Source organism: Coregonus clupeaformis, chromosome 11, assembly GCF_020615455.1.
Source record: "Coregonus clupeaformis isolate EN_2021a chromosome 11, ASM2061545v1, whole genome shotgun sequence".
NCBI lineage: Eukaryota > Metazoa > Chordata > Actinopteri > Salmoniformes > Salmonidae > Coregonus > Coregonus clupeaformis.
This window is the reverse complement of record NC_059202.1, coordinates 8,096,187-8,118,525: the sequence shown is the minus strand read 5'-3', so window position 1 is coordinate 8,118,525 and position 22,339 is coordinate 8,096,187. Positions and strand designations below refer to the sequence as shown.

General features: G+C 43.5%; 4 protein-coding genes across 8 annotated transcripts in view; 3 read left to right on the top strand and 1 right to left on the bottom strand.

Annotated features, from left to right (window-relative positions):
* The first annotated feature begins 1,223 nt into the window (after window positions 1-1,223).
* Window positions 1,224-3,871, top strand: LOC121577408 (outer dense fiber protein 3-like). Its single transcript, XM_041891161.1, has 3 exons — window positions 1,224-1,392; window positions 1,539-1,683; window positions 3,867-3,871. Exons 1-3 carry the CDS (start codon window positions 1,285-1,287, stop codon window positions 3,869-3,871), a joined length of 258 nt encoding a protein of 85 aa, XP_041747095.1. The 5' UTR covers window positions 1,224-1,284.
* Window positions 2,746-6,045, top strand: LOC121577207 (outer dense fiber protein 3-B-like). Of its 3 annotated transcripts, none has more exons than XM_041890971.1 (7): window positions 2,746-2,828; window positions 3,867-3,985; window positions 4,115-4,318; window positions 4,458-4,559; window positions 4,809-4,930; window positions 5,077-5,217; window positions 5,371-6,045. In XM_041890971.1, exons 2-7 carry the CDS (start codon window positions 3,874-3,876, stop codon window positions 5,458-5,460), a joined length of 771 nt encoding a protein of 256 aa, XP_041746905.1. In that variant the 5' UTR covers window positions 2,746-2,828; window positions 3,867-3,873; the 3' UTR covers window positions 5,461-6,045. The 3 variants fall into 3 exon arrangements, with proteins under 3 accessions (XP_041746905.1, XP_041746904.1, XP_041746903.1); XM_041890970.2 differs by lacking the exon at window positions 2,746-2,828 and adding an exon at window positions 3,058-3,183; XM_041890969.1 differs by lacking the exon at window positions 2,746-2,828 and adding an exon at window positions 3,667-3,724.
* Window positions 6,046-9,073: 3,028 nt separating this feature from the next.
* Window positions 9,074-12,664, top strand: LOC121576367 (rab-like protein 2A). Of its 3 annotated transcripts, none has more exons than XM_041889452.2 (8): window positions 9,074-9,430; window positions 9,852-9,881; window positions 10,175-10,254; window positions 10,444-10,523; window positions 10,616-10,727; window positions 10,814-10,911; window positions 11,028-11,111; window positions 11,788-12,664. In XM_041889452.2, exons 1-8 carry the CDS (start codon window positions 9,423-9,425, stop codon window positions 11,869-11,871), a joined length of 576 nt encoding a protein of 191 aa, XP_041745386.1. In that variant the 5' UTR covers window positions 9,074-9,422; the 3' UTR covers window positions 11,872-12,664. The 3 variants fall into 3 exon arrangements, with proteins under 3 accessions (XP_041745386.1, XP_041745384.1, XP_041745385.1); XM_041889450.1 differs by having other exon boundaries at window positions 9,074-9,723; XM_041889451.1 differs by having other exon boundaries at window positions 9,074-9,723; window positions 10,993-11,111; window positions 11,788-11,874.
* A 4,927-nt stretch (window positions 12,665-17,591) lies between these two features.
* Window positions 17,592-22,339, bottom strand: part of LOC121576365 (SH3 and multiple ankyrin repeat domains protein 3) — a 226,862-nt gene continuing 222,114 nt past the window's right edge. The window contains exon 22 of the mRNA XM_045223640.1: window positions 17,592-19,623. Within this exon, the coding sequence (XP_045079575.1) occupies window positions 19,065-19,623 (559 nt within the window). The 3' untranslated portion in view covers window positions 17,592-19,064. The remainder of the gene's footprint in view (window positions 19,624-22,339) is intronic.

Sequence of the window (22,339 nt, the reverse complement as noted above, 5' to 3'; positions counted from 1 at the left end):
GTGTGCTGGCTTTTATTCCAGCCCGGAACTAAAACAGGCGAACAATCTAAGTGATTTCTAATGTAGATCTTGATTTGTTGAATAAGGGTTACGATTAGTAACCACTGGACACACACACTCACAGAGCCTCTCTCTCTGTAGAGTGGACCCCCCCACACACACACCCTCAGATAGAGGACTCCATCCATGTCTGCAGTATGAGAGATGTAACTGGTTGTTAGTATTGACAACGTCCCGTTGCTGTGACGACAGCCTATCCCTGCACTCCAATCTGAGCTGGACATTTTCTATTGATCCCTGGCAGGACCTCATCGGCAGCTCTAACATATTTACGAACCTGTCACTCCATGCCATCGATCAACACGTCCTTCATCTGAGCCTTAATTATATGCAAAGACAAAAGATTTTCTCATTATTGTGTTTAATCTAATGAAAGCAGCGTGCTACGGCAGGGGCCAGTTCAGAGGTCCTGGGACTATTGGCCCTGGAGGGCAGCGCTACGGGTTGAAGTTTTTAATTAGACAGAGTAATGGGATTCAGACAGAGAGACTCAGATGTCTTTAGAGCGAGAGGTTGGACAGGCATGGAAGGCTGTTTAATAGAACACCCGGTCACAGGCTCTAACCTTTATTGACTACGTCTCAAAGCTTATCACGGTTTAGCATCAGACTCAAGCATCAATAATCCAAAACTATGTAGGGACTTGAGAGATTGGAATCTGTGCTCAGCTGGTCAATTCAGAGAGATGAACACCAAACCACAAGTGATGTAGATATTCATGCCATGAAGGGGTCTGGAGCCAGTGTCTGTATAGCCAATCATATTTCACTACATATTTAATGCACCACTATTAAAGAGCTGGCTTTTTCGGGGCTACTTTGAGTAGTTTCTCTCTCTCTTCGTCATTTTACGTATGTCTTTCTAGCTATATATCTCCCTCTTTCTCTTTACCACTTTTCTTTAGTGCTCTCTAGAGTGACATTGACACCTTTATCCAGGAACTGTGTAAATTGACAACCATGCAAGAGAAATAAGGCATAAAATCACTCAAAAGTGAGTGCTGGAGAGAACATTTCCAAAGAACATAACAGCGTTTTGGCCATACATGTGATCGATAGAATGTTCAGTGATAAGAATGTTCAGTGATAGCATGTTCGATGAAGACTGACAGAATGGGATAGAACTGTGGAATAAAATGTTGGTGTATAGAAATGTGGAATAGAATGTTGGTGTACTTACGGAATGTGATTGTTTGTGTGCTTTCTCTCAGGCCCTGCTGCTTACATGCTGCCCTCTGTGCTGGGGCCTGCCACCGTCAACAAAACCTCCGCCCCTAACTTCTCCCTCCGAGGACGCAGCAAGATAGGCAGCTTCCACGAGGACCTGCAGAAGGTAGATCTGACATGTCAAACACAGACTCTTCCAAATGGACATCTCACCTGTCCTCTTTATGGAAGATGAACAGTTTGCATTAGTAGGCCTATTGTTAATTGTTTCTTCCCTCAGACTTCTTCCCTGTGTTTCCATCTGTACATCAGACCCCTGGTCCAGGGACATACAGAGTGGTGGACCCCTTCACCTACAAACACAAGCCCCCCCACTACAGCATGACAGGACGCAACAGCATGCCTGGAGACACCACCATGAAACCAGGCCCCGGAGCTCACCACCCTGAACAGGCAAGTCACCTCATCATCCCCATATCACTCTTATATTACTGTTGTGCAATGATTAACATCTTAAAAGAAAAAATATGAAAATATCTTCTACAAAGTGTTTTTCTACCCACTGTTGCATGGGTGGTGCCCTAACTGCCTGTCTTCCATTGGAAGGTGACCTACCATACTCAATAATCTGAATGCTGATAAATTTTATTTGATTATATTTAACCTCCTGATCCTTAATTTTCCACAAAGGTTTTGTTTAAGTTTTTCATTAATCATCATTTAAAAGCCGTCAGCCTGCTACTCAGATCCTAAACCCCATAGAAATGAGGCGCATTAAAGTGAGTTTGATCGAGAGGCGACAGTAAACAGGTTTATTATTGTCTCAATCAGGCCTAGACATATTTATGTACTTGTCACATTATAAAGGTCTGGATGTCAAATGTTTAACTAATGCCAAAACCACTGTTAGATTAGTTGACTTTGATGTATTCTGAACACTCAAGGCACAGGCACATTTTCAGTCAAGTGCAGATGAGATGTTAAAATGAACACACCATGCAAGCTGTTTCTCTTGAGAACATTGTAATTGAACATTTATGTGAAATCACATCTGTCCTTAAAATACAATGTAAACATTGTGTACACCCAGTAGTACAGAGGATGCCTACGTAGCCTGTTTGAGTGAATTGGGTGTCAATTGACAGAGCTGAGCAATGCCACCACCTTGTGGTTATTTAAGGAATTATTCTGACTCTTCCATCAAATATCTATATTATTATATTTTTTTGTATTTTGTCCCATCGCTGCAACTCCCGTACGGACACCGGAGAGGCGAAGGTCGAGAGTCGTGCGTCCTCCGAAACACCACCCAACCGTGCCGCACTGCTTCTTGACACAGTGCCCGCTTAACCCGGAAGCCAGCCGCACCAATGTGTCGGAGGAAACGCCATAAACCTGGCGACCGAGTCAGCGTGCACTGCGCCCGGCCCGCCACAGGAGTCGCTAGTGCGCGATGGGACAAGAACATCCCTGCCGGCCAAACCCTCCCCTACCCTGGACGACGCTGGGCCAATTGTGCGCCGCCCCATGGGTCTCCCGGTCGCGGCCGGCTGCAAATATCTATAATTTTGAAAAAGTTTCCGTAATATTGGGGGTCAATTGGTAGGTTTAATGTCTGCTGGTTTATCCAGCTGTCAAAACACAGACAGATCTAGACAGACACAGCATATTTTTTAACAAGTTCTGACTGCATTGCATAACAAAAACAACATGAATAATTGTGTTCTTCATTTTGGTAAATTATTAACAACATGTTTGTTTTTTTGCCACATTGTGATATAAATCTGACCTGCCTGTCAAAGTTGCGTCTCCATGGTAACGTCGTCGTAGTGAGTTTGAGGACAACCAAAGTCATAAACAATCAGGGACCCAGGTTGGTCCAATCCACGTGCTGTGTCCTAGGGCGACGCGCCCAGTGCCAAGAATACAACTAACTACAATACAGATTGTAGATAAGGTCGATCAATGTTTATCTTGCCGACGGATGCCCATTTAGATAAGCTTGGAAATGATAATACAGCCAGACCAGACGCGCGGTCATGGTTGGTGTGGAATAACTTTTTGATCGACCGTCTCCTATATTGACTACAGTAACGTTAGTAGGCTATATGGTGGTAGGCTCGTTCAATACTTTCGTCACTACTAGAATGCTGCGACGTGAACTTTTTATTTTCGAGAGAGAATCTAGATTAAGATGAAATCGGTTGAGGCAGCAGGGACCCATAGACAGTATTATGATTTTTTAAAATAATGTATAACAGTTAAAATAATCGACCTATTTTATTGAGTAAAGCAAGTAACAGTCACACACAGCCATTTCTCACCTGCCTTCAGTGCACAGTTGCTAAGAAACTTTAGCGCGCCAGTTGAGCGCATGACATTATTATATTACATAATAGTGACGTGCACGTCACTATTGCGCCAAAGTTAGTTTCGAACACCAACCAAACAGACAAAGGAGCTCCAGACACGAGCACTGACACACCAGCACTAACAAGGTTGCCAATTACCAGAATGATTGGCAATCTGCTTACAGCTATCCTAAAAATAGTTTTTAGAATGTTTTGATGGAAATGACTATTGAGGATGGGAATCTAAACTGGTTAATAGATTCTAACCTCTGTCTTCTCTCCTCCCCAGACTAATCATGTCAGGCATTGATGTTTGGGTTGGCTCCTGGAGGCCCCATAAGCCCCGTGGCCCCATCGCTGCTCTCTACAGCAGCCCTGGACCCAAGTATGCCCTGCCTGGAGCCACTGGTACAACTAACTTAGTGATTGACTGATTGATTCATTGGTTGATTGGTTGTTACCTATTGATTCGTTGGTTGATTGGTTTTATTTTGGGGTATAAACTGACATGGGCAATCATCTTCACCTCTCCTTCAGGTCTGAACTACCATGACCCCAGAATGCTGAAAGGGCCAGCGTTCAGTTTTGGGACGCGCCACCACAAGTTCAGCTCAGACTGCTCCCCCGGGCCGGGGTACTTGGTTCCCTCCAACATCACCAGGATTGGGCGTGACGGGACCCCTTCATACTCCCTCTACAGCCGCCCCAAAGACCCCCAGCTGTTCCAAACCCCTGGACCTGGTCAGTAACACACACACTTGCAAGTTCACACACACAAGCATGCTCAAAACTCACACACCGTCTCTCAGAAACTACAACACATACAGACTCAACACATATAATATGAGACTGTGTTCTTACTGTCTGTTTGGTGTTTCAGGCCGCTACTCCCCTGAGAGGTCAGGGCAGTCTGCATATTACTCTGCCCCTGCCTACTCCCTGTCTGCCAGGAGCAAAGGCTTCCGCAACGACCAGACCCCAGGTAACATCCTCTTCAATAATGATAACAGTCCAACACTGTGGCTTTAAGAGACGTAGATTAGAATGCTGGCTGTAGAGTTTTAGAATGTGATCGATAGAATGTTCAGTGATAAGAATGTTCAGTGATAGCATGTTCGATGAAGACTGACAGAATGGGATAGAACTGTGGAATAAAATGTTGGTGTATAGAAATGTGGAATAGAATGTTGGTGTACTTACGGAATGTGATTGTTTGTGTGCGTTCTCTCAGGCCCTGCTGCTTACATGCTGCCCTCTGTGCTGGGGCCTGCCACCGTCAACAAAACCTCCGCCCCTAACTTCTCCCTCCGAGGACGCAGCAAGATAGGCAGCTTCCACGAGGACCTGCAGAAGGTAGATCTGACATGTCAAACACAGACTCTTCCAAATGGACATCTCACCTGTCCTCTTTATGGAAGATGAACAGTTTGCATTAGTAGGCCTATTGTTAATTGTTTCTTCCCTCAGACTTCTTCCCTGTGTTTCCATCTGTCCATCAGACCCCTGGTCCAGGGACATACAGAGTGGTGGACCCCTTCACCTACAAACACAAGCCCCCCCACTACAGCATGACAGGACGCAACAGCATGCCTGGAGACACCACCATGAAACCAGGCCCCGGAGCTCACCACCCTGAACAGGCAAGTCACCTCATCATCCCCATATCACTCTTATATTACTGTTGTGCAATGATTAACATCTTAAAAGAAAAAATATGAAAATATCTTCTACAAAGTGTTTTTCTACCCACTGTTGCATGGGTAGTGCCCTAACTGCCTGTCTTCCGTTGGTAGGTGACCTTCACCAGGATCAAACCTCCTAGCTTCTCTTTCGGAATTCGTCATTCCGAGTTCATCGCTCCACTCATCGTGGACGTGGTGTAATAGGAGCCCTTCCCTCTCCTCCCTTCCTTCTTCTCCTCCTTCCCATTTCTCCTTCCATTTCCTCTACCCCCTTAACCCAGCAATAAATAAAGCAGTATCAAAATGCTCTGCACTGAAGAAAGCAGTTACTTGTGCCTTATTGTTATGTAGGGCCTATGCTGCATTGAGTAAAATGATGCTGACAAGCTAACCTGACAATCACATATCCTTGTTGATGATGAGATTAAAAAGTTAGTTATTTTTTATATTAATAAACACAATGGTTTATCACACATTTTATTTGAATAACTGAGAAGAATACATAGGCTATCCAGCATGCTTGAATGTTATGAATATTTCTGTGAAAAAAAGGATTAGTCCTACTGCACAAACACTACTTCACCTGTGGCCTACCTTCATATTTTGTGAAACCCTTAAAATCCTATTCCAGTCTCCTTTTCACCTCATTGAACACCTGATTTACTTAACAAAAGGCACATCTCAATAGGTAGCCCAGGTATGATATGACATGGCACAAGTGGGGGGGCTTGCCAAACTTGTCAAAACGTGGTAATCAATCAATAAAGACATTTTCAACAATGACAATGAATGTACTTTTTTCACTCATGGAAAAAGAAAACATGGATACAATCATTAGTCCAAAACAGAAGTTTTGCAACTAAAACTAGAGTTTCTATTGGACAAATTCAGGTAGATCCAAAGATCTACGCTCTCCGTAGCCGATGTGAGTAAGACCTTTAAACAGGTCAACATTCACAAGGCCGCAGGGCCAGACGGATTACCAGGACGTGTACTCCAAGCATGCGCTGACCAACTGGCAAGTGTCTTCACTGACATTTTCAACCTCTCCCTATCTGAGTCTGTAATACCAACATGTTTCAAGCAGACCACCATAGTCCCTGTGCCCAAGAACACTAAGGTAACCTGCCTAAATGACTACCGACCCGTAGCACTCATGTCTGTAGCCATGGAGTGCTTTGAAAGGCTGGTCATGGCTCATATCAACATAATTATCCCAGAAACCCTAGACCCACTCCAATTTGCATACCGCCCCAACAGATCCACAGATGATGCAATCTCTATTGCGCTCCACACTGCCCTTTCACACCTGGACAAAAGGAACACCTATGTGAGAATGCTATTCATTGACTTCAGCTCAGCGTTCAACACCATAGTGCCCTCAAAGCTCATCACTAAGCTAAGGACCCTGGGACTAAACACCTCCCTCTGCAACTGGATTCTGGACTTCCTGATGGGCCGCCCCCAGGTAGTAAGGGTAGGTAACTTCACATCCGCCACGCTGATCCTCAACACGGGGGCGTGGTCAGTCCCCTCCTGTACTCCCTGTTCACTCATGACTGCATGGCCAGGCACGACTCCAACCCCATCATTAAGTTTGCCGATGACACAACAGTGGTAGGCCTGATCACCAACAACGACGAGACAGCCTATAGGGAGGAGGTCAGAGACCTGGCTGTGTGGTGCAAGGACAACAACCTCTCCCTCAACGTGATCAAGAAAAAGGAGATGATTGTGGACTACAGGAAAAAGAAGAGGACCGAGCACACCCCCATTCTCATCAACGGGCTGTAGTGGAGCAGGTTGAGAGCTTCAAGTTCCTTGGTGTCCACATCACCAACAAACTAATATGGTCCAAACACACCAAGACAGTCGTGAAGAGGGCACAACAAAACCTATTCCCCCTAAGGAGACTGAAAAGATTTGGCATGGGTCCTCAGATCCTCAAAAGGTTCTACAGCTGCACCATCGAGAGCATTCAGACTGGTTGCATCACTGCCTGGTATGACAACTGCTCAGCCTCCGACCGCAAGGCACTACAGAGGGTAGTGCGTACGGCCCAGTACATCACTGGGGCCAAGCTTCCTGCCATCCAGGACCTCTATACCAGGCGGTGTCAGAGGAAGGCCCTAAAAATGTCAAAGACTCCAGCCACCCTAGTCATAGACTGTTCTCTCTGCTACCGCACGGCAAGCGGTACCGGAGCGCCAAGTCTATGTCCAAGAGGCTTCTAAACAGCTTCTACCCCCAAGCCATAAGACTCCTAAACATCTAATAAATGGCTACCCAGACTATTTGCATTAAAAATGCATTGTTGGTTAAGGGCTTGTAAGTAAGCATTTCACTGTAAGGTCTACTACACCTGTTGTATTCGGCACATGTAACAAATGAAATTTGATTTGATTTGAGATCCCCAATGACTAGTCCTTCCCCTTTTTTGCTTCTGTTTAAGCAACGTTTCGCAACAGAATTTAGCCAATCATAAACTAGTATTCAACAACGCTGCGGTATAATGAGGTATAATAAGAACGTTGGCGACCAAGATATATTTTTACATGGGGTGTCTCATCCTGCGAAAGGGTTTGTACAGGCATGCTGGGAACATGAGCGAAGACAGAACACAAGCTTTGGGTGGGTAATACCCAGGCAAAAGAGATGGGACTGTATGGAAGGGAGTTTAGTTCAACAGTAGTTATTCTTGTAAATCCACCATGGCTACTCCCGCCTCCAGTACTTGATCTAGAAGTGTTGGAGAGACTACAGAAATATAGGGAGGGTGTTGATCCAGCTGATTTCTTTAAGAGACGTCTGGAAACTGTGTATCAGGATTGTGTGGCCATTTACACAGATGGTTCAAAAGATCCAAGGACAGGACGTACTGGGTCAGCATTTGTAGTGCAGGAATGTGGGGTGGAAGTCAGGAAACGTATTACAGGTCATCTGGCTGTATACACGGCAGAGCTGATGGCCATACTGTTGGCCTTGCAGTGGGTGGAGGAAGTCAAACAAGACAGAGTAGTTATTTGCTCTGATTCATGTGCAGTGTTAATGGGTCTCCAGTCCTTTAGCTCACATAGCAGACAATACCTGCTTTATGAGGTGCTACAAAACCATGGCAGGATTAAACAGATGGGTTTTCAGATAAGATGTACTTGGGTCCCAGCCCATGTGGGGGTGGAGGGGAACGAGGCAGTAGATTAACCGTCTAAACAAGCACTTAGTAGTGGGGATGTTGATGTTGAAGTTTCAATGAGCAAGGCAGAGGCAAAAATACTGATATATACAGTGATGGTGCAGAGATGGCAGGAGCAGTGGAATATAGATAATAAGGGAATGCATTTATTTCAAGTACAGAGGAAAGTCGGGGAGGGGAGGACGGCAGGAAGGGACAGAAGAGAGGAGGCTATTTTTACAAGATTAAGGGTGGGACACAGCCAGTTGAATAAGACCTTAAATGTGATAGGAAAGCATCCAACAGGAAAGTGTGATTATTGTAAGGAAACAGAGACCGTGGAGCATGTATTGCTACAGTGTGGGCAGTATCAGAGGGAAAGAGAGAGGATGAGATCTAGGGAGAAGGGGATACAGGAAATTAGTTTAAAGAGGATATTGAGTAGAACGTCATTAGATAAAGTCTCAAATATTTTGTCATCTAGGTAGGATTTCGTTTCTTCCTGTCTCTGGCCCACACTCCAGTATAGTAGGTGGCGGTAATGCACTATAACGTTGGATGCCAACCGCAGATAAACCCCACCGAAGAAGAAGAATATATATATTTTCAGGCAATAATAGGAACAGCCTCGTTTAAAAAAAAGGGGGCTTGTAGCGTCTGCGTTGCATAGAAACAGAAATTCTCTATGGAAGCAGTTGCTACAAGAGCATGAAGATGCTAGCTAACTAGCTACAATGTTTTTCCATCGATAGCTACGTTAACGTTTTGCTACTTATTTTGCTAGACTATTGACAGCTAAATAAGGTTGTTAGATATAGCTAGCCAGACATATCAAATGCTCCTGACTGGATGTAAGCCTACATTAGCTAAACGTAATCTAACGTTAGCTAGTTAGATAACCAACGAGTTGAAAACACACCAGTTTCGCTAGCTAATACGTTAGCTTGGACATATGTCTTCAAATGGATTCGGGTCATAACGTAACAGTTACATGCAAAGGTGTGTCTAGGTAACGTTAAGCGGTTTAATTTAGCTAACTCAGAAGCTAGCTAGCGTTAGTCACAGTGTAATCACAGACTAAGTGCAGTTAGTCATCTTGTTCCTAGCTAAAGTTAACTTCTAACCAGGTAGCTAGCTAACTAAGCCGCTTTGCGACGCAGCTGATTTCGCCATCCTGAAGTAAGGATGGCAGGCGACGCCAGTGGCATTCCTGAACTGGACCAAGATAAATATGATGCAGATGAACAAGTCAAAATCATCTGCCTTGGGGACAGTGCAGTGGGCAAATCGAAGTACGGAGTTAGGGAGCATGCCAGCTATCTCTTGTCACAGCAAATTCACCTCAAAGATGATAGTGCTTACTTTTTGTGACCCAGGAGATAGCTGGCATGCTCCCTAACGGCCTCTTGTTGTCTTTCAGGTTGATGGAGAGGTTCCTGATTGACGGATAGTATCCTTTCTCATCTATTCATTCTGCAATTGGGTTGAGTGTCACATGATTACAGAATACATTTATCAGTATTTTGGGTTAATGTAGCTAAGTAAGTGTTGCCTAATGTTGATAGTAGTAAATGGAGAGAAACCCAATGCCTTCTCAATTCTTCATGCAGTGACCGATTTAGCTTGTAACTGGTCAGTCATCCAGCGTGCCGACATGCCTTTTGACCAGCAATGTTACCATATGCTGTAGCTACGGTACAGATAGTTGACAAAGTTTATTATATTCCTTAACTTGTTCTCCAGTCGCCCCCAGCAGCTGTCAACCTATGCCCTGACGCTCTACAAATACACTACCACCATTGACAGAAAGGCTGTATTAGTAGGTATGTTTATGAATTGTTTCCTTATCAAAATCTCTGGTTTAAACTGATGAGTTGTTAAAATAGTCAGCTGGTTTTAAATAAACTGATCTGTTATTGCTGTGAACCATAATCCTGCTGTTCTGTTATCTGGTTGCCATGCTATCTGTTTGGTTGCCTTCAGCTGTGTTTGTGCTTATGTCTGCCCCAAAGACTTCTGGGATACGGCTGGACAGGAGCGGTTCCGGAGCATGCATCCCTCGTACTACCACAAGGCTCACGCCTGTATCATGGTAAGACTTCATGCTAGCTTCTAAGACAATACTACTACAAGGCTTGCACTTATGTCATAGCCTGTATCATTGACTGTACCTGGGTTTGTCAGGTGTTTGACGTGCAGAGGAAGATCACCTATAAGAACCTGACCAACTGGTACACAGAGCTGAGAGAGTACAGGCCTGAGATCCCCTGTGTGGTGGTGGCTAACAAGATAGATGGTGAGTCCAGCCAGACAGGCTTATTCTTCACATCTTCTATTCCCTTCCCACTTTATTTTTTACTCGGTTGTTTCTGTTGTTTGCAGCTGATATGAAGGTGACCCAGAGGAACTTTAACTTTGCCAAGAAGCAGGGACTTCCTTTGTACTTTGTATCTGCTGCTGATGGGACCAATGTGGTCAAGGTGAGGATGGACAACACTGACCTCCTTAATTACACACCATAATCTGTCTGTATACTGTATTCCCATGCATAACAAAAAAAGGGGGGGAAATTCTGTGTTCTAAAAATGTATCCTAGATGTTTAAAGAAACGATCAAGATGGCGATGTCTTACAAGCAGAACTCTAGTGACTTCATGGATGAAGTGATGCGGGAGCTAGAGGTACATATTTCTCTCTCTGGATAAAAGCACTCTGATAATATATGCCCTCTTATTTCCTTTGTTTCACTCTCCAGAGTTACCTGCAGCTGTTTGACTGACAGTTGCTCTGGCACTGTAATTAGAATTAATGTATTCGGTGCACATCACATTTCATTGAACAGAAAATGTGAACGATAATACATTTGGTCTTAGCGTTTAGGCTCTGATCTGCAGGGTGCTCCCTGCCCAAGGAAGTGCTCAGGTAATTAATTTGATCATAGCCAAGCTAGGGGTAGGGAGCAGAACCAAAAGCAGGCGTGGGGTGGGGTGTGGTGGTGGTGGTGGTGGGCAAAAAGCAGCAGCCTGCAGATGATGTGTAATACACATCTTACTGAGGTCCATTTTAGAGTCTAAGGTCTCTATTCAATCCGTAGCGCTGAAGATTACATTTCTAGCGAACAATCTAACGCTTCATTCAGATTGAATAGTGCCCTAAATGACTTAAGTGCACTAAAGCTACTCCTTTTCTGAACTGCATCATCATCTATCTGTGGAAGACCATCTCCCATCGACAGCCAGCTCCCTGAATTATTATTTTGTAGAACTTTTTTTTTTAGCGACTTTGAGATTCTGTATGAAAAGCGCGATATAAAATACATTTATTATTATGTTTTTTTTGTTCATCCCTGACTTGCAGAACTTTGAGCTGGAGCAGAACAAGGAGGAGTCGTTACAGACGGCTGAGGAGGGACTGAAACCAGAGAGCCCTGAGTCTGTCTGACTGGATGTTGATGTGGATACATTATCCTCACATTATTGACACGTTATCTTTACTTTATACTGACGTTGTGAACACGAGCTCTGATTCTGACTACAATGCAGCTATGGACACTGTGGATATGTTATCCAGATAATGTCGACATTCTACATCTCTACCATGGGAGAGCCTTGCTCCTGAGTGACTGATGTTGTGGATATGTTATATTCATGTTATTCTCACTTTGTGGACATGTTATCCTTACATTCTCCTCGTGTGTATTTTATGCCATGGGAGAGCCATGCTTCTGTGGGACTGATGCTACGGAAATGCTAACCCTTGACCCATATAATAGTAGTGACCTGTGAGAGCTGGGGAAATCTATTGATGTGAGAACAAACATACTGTAGGATAGATGTTGTCAGGCAGGGGGAACGTGTGCCAAAGTGTGTGAAGCAGGCTATTTATTTGAGGTGATCTAGAATGTGAAGCGTTTTAAAATGTGGGGCTATCATTCCTATTCCTGCTATTTTTGGAGAGCAAAGTGAAACTGTGAACGTGAAGTCTTTGCTACTTGTGATTTTGTCATCAGCTTTTGCTCTCTGAAGCTTTTACCACACGTTTATGGGGATTTGTACAATTTAAGGTGATAGTGGGGTACATGTATGTAAAGGCTGCTATTGTTGCTCTTAAGTGCTACAGTGTAAAGCCAGAGCTTTTATGTCATGTCTTTCACGTATTGTCTTGTGGTCCTCTGTAGCTCAGCTGGTAGAGCACGGCGCTTGTAACGCAAAGGTAGTGGGTTCAATCCCCGGGACCACCCATACACAAAAATGTATGCACGCATGACTGTAAGTCGCTTTGGATAAAAGCGTCTGCTAAATGGCATATTATTATTTATATTATTATGTATTTTAAACAATGAATGTACCTTGTAACCATGCGATGGCATTAGCGACTGTTAGATATTATTTCAGTGTGGTTTAAATCCTCAATACTTGTCACCTGACATGGCAAGGCTGCATCAATTTCACCAATAATTCATTCCAGTGCAGTTATCGATCAATGTACAAGTTAGATATACATATATATGATGTTAGTCAACTGGAAGTGTTGCGGAAGTACAGAACTACAATGAATGACCACTTCTAAGAGGTTCATGATCTATGTGTAATAGAACTCAAGGACTGTTTTCTATCTATATCACTGAAGTGTTAGATTGCACAATAGAAATGTAACATTGCCTTCACATTTAAATCACTCTGAACTCCTGCGATATGGATTGAATAGAGCCCTTAATGTTCTCTATGGAAAACACTTTTTTTTTATCTGTATGATATCCCATTGTATCCTATGAACTGTGATAAAAAAGGCCAATTTCATTACATACTATGTCTGTTGCCGGTGTGCTTCACTCAGGGTTTTAACCCAGGTTATAAATGATTTGGAATTATTATTTTTTATTCTTCACTGACTACTGTTAAACTACAGAGCCACAAGGCAGCAATTCTCCACCAGAGGGCCTCTTGAGTTTTCCAGGGGAATAACTCCGGTCACAACTGACATGGCAGTTGGCACAGCTAAAGCTTTGGCCAAAGTAGATCTCAGCAGCGAGACCAATGAGGAGCTGATACACAGGATTCATGTTTTTAATTATAAATTTATTACATAATATAACAAACATAGATCTCTGTGGTGGAGCTATCACAGCTGTGGACCTGCCTCGGCCTCACTACCCTGCCTCCCTTCCCTATCTGTTCCCTTATGGATGATAAGAGAACCATGCCTCTGGGTGAAAAGGGTTCAACTGATCTTGTCAATGGTGGGACTGACCATAATATTTGTTGTGTTTTCCATGATTGTTATTTTCCAGAAATCTACTCAATGGCCATTGGCCACTGTTCTGTCTTCTATTCCAGTCTGTTTACCCGCTTCTGCCCTGACCTCTTTCAGCATGGTGTGTTTGGGAGTAGACATGGTTTCTCCCCATCTTCACCCTCAGATGCTAGTTAGAAGCAGGTAGCCTATATCTCCCTCTCTACAGACTAATTGATGAGGCTATTTTAATTTCAACAGCAAAAACAATTGCCCTTCCTGTATCTGAGATTACACAGAACTGTATCTTAAAATACTGGCCTTACCAATAGTCACAGTAACACTGTCTGGCAAAAATCTGTACATCTATAGCACCAAAGTGAACGCTACTATTTTATTCTAGTTAGCTAGCAATCTGACTTCTTTCAATCTTTCACAGTTTCACCTCCTACCACATTTGATACATACTGTATATGCTGTCAGGATTAATCCAACAATGCTAAACTACTGAATAATATTAATCTACTGAGGTTGTCATTAATCCAGTGTTCATCATTAGTTTCAGCCAGGCTACAGTTCTGTGTGGAGTTCAGTGTCTTTGAGGAAGATAAAGAGCCGGGATGCCTGGGGATCAAGATGAGGGGATGTTTAGATTGGCCAGGCAAGGCCCAGACATAGCCTGTGATAGATCCACCATGTTAAACTTCACAGTGCAAACAAGGAGAAAGTCAACAATGAAGAAAAACCCTTTGAATGACGATAAGATCATTGGATCCAGTGGTGGGTCTACCAGATACCCTCTCACCGTGTAGATTGTGCTTTGTTGATTAGAAAAGAAGAGGAAGTCGACCGTACAGAGAAACTCATTGGTGTGAATGAAGTGTCTACCTCACCTTTCTGTGTCCCGCAGCATGGGTTTGCATCTGTATAGGCTACCTGTGGTAAACCTACTAAGGGGTCCAACTAGGTTCTCTGTTACTGACGTGTTTTCTAACCAGGAAAGCAACTGGAGTCCAAACTGCACTGTGTGTGTGAGCACATGTGTATGCCGGCGTGTGCGTGTGTACAGTATGTGTGTACATATGTGCTGTGTGTTGAAACCCATGTCAGCATCTCTCAGCATCAGTTAGACAAGCCATACAACAACCTTCATCACATTTAAACCAAGCAATACTTTGATACCTTGTCTCAAAATAGAAATAGAAATGTTAATAATGCAAAGCTCATAAAATACCAGTCATTTTTCAGGTTATATATATATATATATATATATATATATATATTCCTTTACAAAACATAAAAACGACTGGAGTTCCACTCCAAAAAGGTTGTGTCCAGACAGTGGAGAAGCTAAATGAATGTCTGTATTTCTCAAGATTCCCAGGAGATGGCACCATATTACTGAGTAACAGCTCAACAACTTCGAATCTAAGGTAGTCCTATTAAGAAAAATACACCATTGAAAGTTTTTAGTTATTTTTTGGCACGTTTTTCCTTCTTTGTTTCTTTTTTTGTCGGTCCTCTTCAAAATCACCTCTTCACAGCATACCCTAAAAAACTCTCAAAGTCTGAAAATGGAAAAAGGAACAAAGAGTGTGTAACAGGATGAAACGCGGAGCAGAGAGTGCCAGTGCACCTGGTCATGAGGAGAGTCATAGGGAGGTGTTGTAGGGCAGATGGTAACACTGTAATTGTCTGTGTCTATGTCTCCTATTGAAGCCAGAGCCCAAACCCTGCCCAATGCAGACAGAGTCTCCCACACACAGACAGGGCCTATACGGGAACAGACAGAATGTAAAAAAAGATTCAGCTGTATCTGATGTTCTCGCTCTCAGCACCCAGTATTGTTTTGATCTCTCTCTCTCTCTCTCTCTCTCTCTCTCTCTCTCTCTCTCTCTGTCTCTGTCTCTGTCTCTGTCTCTGTCTCTGTCTCTGTCTCTCTCTCTCTCTCTCTCTCTCTCTCTCTCTCTCTCTCTCTCTCTCTCTCTCTGTCTCTCTCTCTCTCTCTCTCTCTCTCTCTCTCTCTCTCTCCTCGCTCTCTGTCTCTCTCTCTCTCTCTCTCTCTCTCTCTCTCTCTCTCTCTCTCTCTCTCTCTCTCTCTCTCTCTCTCTCTCTCTCTCTCTCTCTCTCTCTCTCTCTCTCTCTCTCTCTCTCTCTCTCTCTCTCTCTCTCTCTCTGTCTCTCTCTCTCTCTCTCTCATCAATGAATAGATATCAAAGGGTCCTATAATGAATATGGAGTTCAGTCTGTGTCTCTGTGTATGCAAATGTGTGTGTGCACCACGTGAGAGTGTGTTTGTGTGTGTGAGACACAGTCACTGCCAGGAATCTCTGATGGTATTAAGGCTACAGCGGACTAATTTCGAGGGTTTGAACTAGCACACACACATACATACACGCACCACACAGAGGAGAGGGGAGAGTGTACAGAGAGTCAGGGTGTTCCTCCCTTCACAACCTGCATGCGCTGTAACGATTGGTGGCTGTAATGCTAGCACCGTGTTTTGTGCAAATCATCTCCTAGTTCAGAGTTCATAGAAAGAATAAAATCTGATCACACCTTTTTTCCTAGGTGATTAACTATGCATATATGCCAAACATTCATATATATATATATTATTTTTTTGATTTTCAAAAATGTATATGAAAACTATCATATATACATTGCTTTTGATTAATAAAAAAAGCTAATATTTGTATTTTGTTCATATTTACAGGGTGTACGTCATTTTTAGAGGTTTGAATATTTTTAGGTTCTCCTTTTCTTGTTCACTCTGAAATTCAGATTAGGTGAGTGAATAGTAAAAAATTCTAAACGTCTTAATCCAAGAGCTACAAAATCCACCCCTATATTATGGGGGGGTGGGGGTAATAGAACATAACAAATAAACACAAACCAATAATCAACCCCACACAAACGCCTAAATGAGTCAGACGGTATGGTAGGAGCCCAAATGATATCATTTTCTCTATATAGTGTCCCAAAATGTAAAATGTAGGTCACTATAGAGATAAGGATGTCATTTAGGACACCGCCTATGTCACCAGAATCAGGATTGAGATCGTCTGTGAGGTCCAATGTGAGGTCCAATGTGAGACAGTGAGCGTTATCCCTACAACCTTGACACGACATTGAATTTACCACCTGCTAAACGGATACAAAGGAAAGTTTCACAGAGATAGATTGGACTGGTGCGCGGCTCCATGCCAAGGATCTTAACTGAGCATAAAGGTTTCAGTGCTGCTGTTGACTAGTTAAGGTTTTAGTGGTAGTAGTGCCCACCTGGGTCACGTTCAGGGGAGTCCAACGTTAAACAACAATGTAGATAGAAATGTATTATAGAGAACAGACATGCTTCAGTGTTGCGAAACATATACTACATATTCTTTACCTACAAATGGCAATAATAAACTTGTATAATAGGGAATCATGTTTGTTCTTTATAAGACGTTCATGACAGTTCTATCTGCGGTATTCAGAATGTTGCTCCCTCCTAAACGCACCATTGTTGTTCTCCGAGAGAGTATTGATCTACTACTGTGTTGTTGTGTGTATGGATGACACTCACTGTCTCTGACTGTTGAGAGAAGCTACTCACGTTACAATTGTTGATTTCTTAAGACATCCCGTTCTATATCCCAAACCATGGTCTCAGATGTAAGTAATGATGCTACCGGTCTTAGTTTTGATGACGACTGTGTCCGTGTGTGTGAATCTAAGCGTGTTATTTGTTTGACTAGGTGAATGTTCATGTGTGTATATACAGATGTAAGATCTTAATTTGAGCCAGTTTGCTACAGCAGGAAAATAATCCTGCAGCAACAGGAAATGTGAATTATTATGTGGATTATAATTCATGGACATTTTTGTAGGGGTTGATACATTTTTCATAAAGGAAAATCAAGTCTGACATTTCAAAGTGGAAATTACAAACTTCAGAAGCCTTTTTAAACCTCAAATACACTACAAGTTTTACATTTCCTGCATTGCAGGAAAGTTCTTCTGCAACAGGGTGATAATTAAGATCCTATCTGTATATCTCTACATCTGAGTGTGTATTGAGGTCACTGGGGTTAAACTGGGGTCAACTGTGGTTTCACACCCCTCACTGTGTGGGATACCCTTCAGTATGACGGAAGACCGCAAGAAAACAAACAGAAATGAAAACAACTCTCTTTTCAAGACGTGATGCAACTTCTCATGCTACTGTTCAGGAAAGAGTGACCATAGAATGACAGTTCATCAACAGTGTGTTGTATATAGAATACCATGTATAGTTTTAGTCAAGTTGTATATTTTATGACAAAATTTCATTTTTATAGATCTATATACTTTTTTTATATTATATTTATATATATATATATATATATATATATATGTATAGAGTTGGTAAAAACAAGTAAATTGTTGGTGGAATAAATGTTAAAGTTTTCTCTCTGTACTCTGTCTAGAAGTAGGTGTCAGATGCTCTTTTGTTTATAACATATCTTCTTTTCAACGTTCTGTCATTTGTTTTTCTTTCTCAAAGCTATTTAAATACATTTATATCATATCTATCTATAATATTCCCTTTGGAAACCCAAAGCAAATGTTTTGATTATGAAAAAAGCCACTAGTGTTGGTTAAACATTCTCCAAATATAATAGATAGCACAGTCAGTCCGTGAGAGGGTCCCAGGATGGAGGAGTTCTCCACACGTGGTCTCCAACGCGGAGCTCCGTCTCTGGGCTCAAGTGTTAAACACAATGCCAGGCAGAGCGGAGAGAGGCCCGTGTCAGTACTGTATCAGTATGTCAGTTCTATGTCAATACTAGGTCAGTACTGCGTCTTTACTCCTGTGTTCACCGTAGCTGATCTCTATAAGAATATTCTGAAAGGCAACTGAACTTTCCGTTTGGAACGAGATTCATCCTCCTCCTTCTTCACACAAACTGGGGATCTTTCAGAGGCAAAACGAACAGGAGGGAAAGAGATAGCGAGGGAAGGGTTGGAGGGACAGAGAGAAGAAGAGCGGTACAGAGAAGGAAAGGTCTGTGGGAGAGGTTAAAGGTGTGACTAAAGGAGCAACTCAAGCAGTCACAAATTAAATGTTCTAATCGGAGCTCATGCAAGATTCTGTTCTGCAAAGGATTTATGCGCCTCATCCAGAGGACTTATCTGATAGGTTGTGGGATGGGGGAGAGACTTCATAGATTCCTCCTCTCATAATTCAGTGCAGTGCTGAGAGCAGCATATAAATACAATCACTTAAACTTTCAGAAACATCAGAAGGAAAATAAATGAAAAGCATCGACCTAAAATAGTGTTGGTGTAAAACTGTGGTGGTCTATTTATTTTTCTCTCTCCCTCTCTCTTTCCCCCCTCTCTCTCCCTCTTTCTTTCTCTCTCTTTCAGGGCAGGGGTCAGCTCTCCAGCAGCTGTTTGAGTGCTCGTTCGATGTTCATGCGGTGTCCCACCCTCGTCACCCCCAGCTCAGCGAAGTCGTCCTTGGTGAGTGCTGGCAGGTGCGAGCCCTCAATCTCATGCTCCTGAAAGCCGGCCCTGTGCTCCGCCAGGTGGATGCTCTCCAGCCAGTCTCCAACGTCGTACTTGTTCCACAGGTGGAGGGGCTTCTGGTGGAAGGGCCTGAGGGCCAGGAGGGGCGAGCCCAGCCCAGGAGAGTGAGAGGGGGACGGGGAGCGGGACCGGGCGCTGGAGCTCCTCATAACGAAGCGCACCTCTTTGGGCTCATGGGGCAGGCTGAGGCTGGATGACTTGAGGATGGTGTGGGGCGGCGTGGTGGGCGAGGTGGGTAAGCCGAAGCCTGGGAGTCGACTTAGGGGGTCACCCCGATCTGGGGAGCCCGAGCCGGGGCTTGCGATTCGGCGTGTAATGGGGTAGTGGCTGCCACGCCGGATTGTGTAGGAGGTGCCGTAGCTTCTCTGGGAAATGGTGTGGAGCTCTCCTAGACTGCTGAAAAGTCTGGAGGAGAGAGCAAAAGATGGCGAGAGAGAGAAGGAGAGGGAGGTTGGGAGGGAAAGAAAGTGAGAGGGATACAGAGAAAGCAAGCGCAATGAGATGTAGAGAAAGAAAGATAAAGGTAAAGAGATATTAGAACAATGTCACAGTGTTTTTATCTACAAAGCTTCACACAAGTAACAATGGCCACCTGATCTGTTGAGCCTTTGAAACATCAAGCCACTGGGGGGCTGCAGGGTTAGTGACCGTTAGTGAGAGCAAGGTAGTTAAAATCACAGCAAGATCAAAAGCTTCAGTGTTTTCAACTACTCAGTTGGTTTGTACATGACTTAAAGGCCTAATACAAGATGGGCCAACCTTTCTTGGGTCAGGAGAGAGGAATACTGCAGAAAACACAGTTGAATTGGAACACTAAGGAACTGGAAGGTTACAGAACCGGAACATGGCAGAACATCTTACAGAGCAGAAATGGGTTCTGCTCTCTCTGTAGTCGCTCGCTCTGTTCTCTCTCGGTTCCATCTATCCAGTTGCTGGCATATGGCGTGCATGAGACACGTTAGCTGCATACTGTCTAGCTAGTGGAAGACGATCCAGTAACACTTGGTGGATCCAACTCACTCTGACAGAGCAATCACTGAGAGTATCTGCTCATCAATCTCTTTCTATCTCTCACTCCCCTCTCTCCCTTTCCCTCTCTCCTTTGTAAATTACTTTAGTGAAACTTAATTCTGTCTCATTGCCAAGGAAGTTATCCTCTCAGACTTAGAACCCCCATCAGCATTTCCCTGGCTCCCATCGCCATTCTAAACCCCACTGAGACTCCAGTCTCACAGACGGGGAACCAGAAACCGGTGCCGTTCCACCAGTGGCCATTCTTGGACCGCAAAAACACTACAGCGAATACTGTAGTATTTACTCTAGTGTTGCGGACATGATTGTAGTACATTTACAGTCGTATTTACAGTTTACTATAGAATAAATACTTTAGTAAAAAAATGTGTAGTATATACCATAGTATTTACTGTAGTGTCTTTGCAGACTGTAGTATACTGTAGTATTTACTGTAGTGTTTTTGCGGACATTACTGTAGTATTTACTATAGTGTTTTTGTTTTATTATCTTCGACATAGCAGTGGGGCCTTTCTCCTTGAGGAAAACTACTGGACAAAATACTCAAAGAGCAAATTTTCCATAACCTGTAGGTCGGTAGGACTGAGGTCTGAACAGATAGTTCAGAGCTTCTGCTCTTTTCTATAATCTGTAGGGAACATAATAGTTTTCTCACTTATGGGTTTCTCACTTATGGGTGGCACAAATTCAGATAAGCAAATTAAATACTGTAGAATATACTATAATAATTACTGTAGTGTTTTTGCAGACTGTAGTGTTTTTGTGGACAATACTGTAGTAATTACTGTGTTTTTGCAGTCTGTACTATAGTATTCTACAGTGTACTACAAAATTATATAGTAAGTACTACACACTGTGTAGTATAGTATTCTACTGTATACTACAGTTCACTACATAATTGTATAGTAAGTACTGTAGTATTCTATAGTAAATGCGTGTGATTCTCTACTTTACACACAGTCTCTTCTCTACTCGTTCGGCAGGCCCAGAGAACAGGCTACTCTGGCAAATGGTGCTCGTTTAATAAAGTTATGTCAAAGCGGAATCAATGTCTGCAAGATCACATAATGATTTATTTTATGCCTCAATAAACACAGCTCTGATTTGAAGCTATGAGGGTGTGTGATGGAGGATGTTTATGGTTATTCTAATTTCTAAAGTGGAAGTTGGGAGAGTTTTATTCGGGTGGTTCAGTGAAACAATTATAGTTTCTGAGGTGGAAGTTGGGAGAGTTATATTTTTTTTGGTGAGGGAGGCCCTGCTCTCTCCTTTCCCAGATGTTTAGTTCATTTCATTCCGATCTCCTCTGCATTATTGTAGCCATCTGCTACAGCCTGTCAACTATGCCTCTGCCTATCCCTGTTCTCTCCTCTCCGCACAGGCTACACAAACGCCTCACACCGCGTGGCTGCTGCCTCTCTAACCTGGTGGTCCCTGCACGCACCACACACCTGGAGTTCCAGGTCTCAGGCAGCCTCTGGAACTGCCGTTCTGCCGCCAACAAGGCTGACTTCATCCCAGCCTATGCTACCCTTCAGTCCCTCGACTTCCTGGCGCTGACGGAAACATGGATTACCACTGAAAACACTGCTACTCCTACTGCTCTCTCCTCGTCTGACCATGTGTTCTCGCATACCCCGAGAGCATCTGGTCAGAGGGGTGGTGGCACAGGAATCCTCATCACTCCCAAGTGGTCATTCTCAATTTTTCCCCTAACCCATCTGTCTATCTCCTCATTTGAATTCCACGCTGTCACAGTCACTAGCCCATTTAAGCTTAATATCCTTGTCATCTATCGCCCTCCAGGTTCCCTTGGAGAGTTCATCAATGAGCTTGACGCCTTGATAAGTTCCTTTCCTGAGGATGGCTCACCCTTCACAGTTTTGGGGGATTTCAACCTCCCTACGTCTACATTTGACTCATTTCTCTCTGCCTCCTTCTTTCCACTCCTCTCCTCTTTTGACCTCACCCTCTCACCGTCCCCCCTACTCACAAGGCAGGCAATACGCTTGACTTCATCTTTACTAGATGTTGCTCTTCTACTAATCTCACTGCAACTCCCCTCCATGTCTCCGACCACTACTTTGTA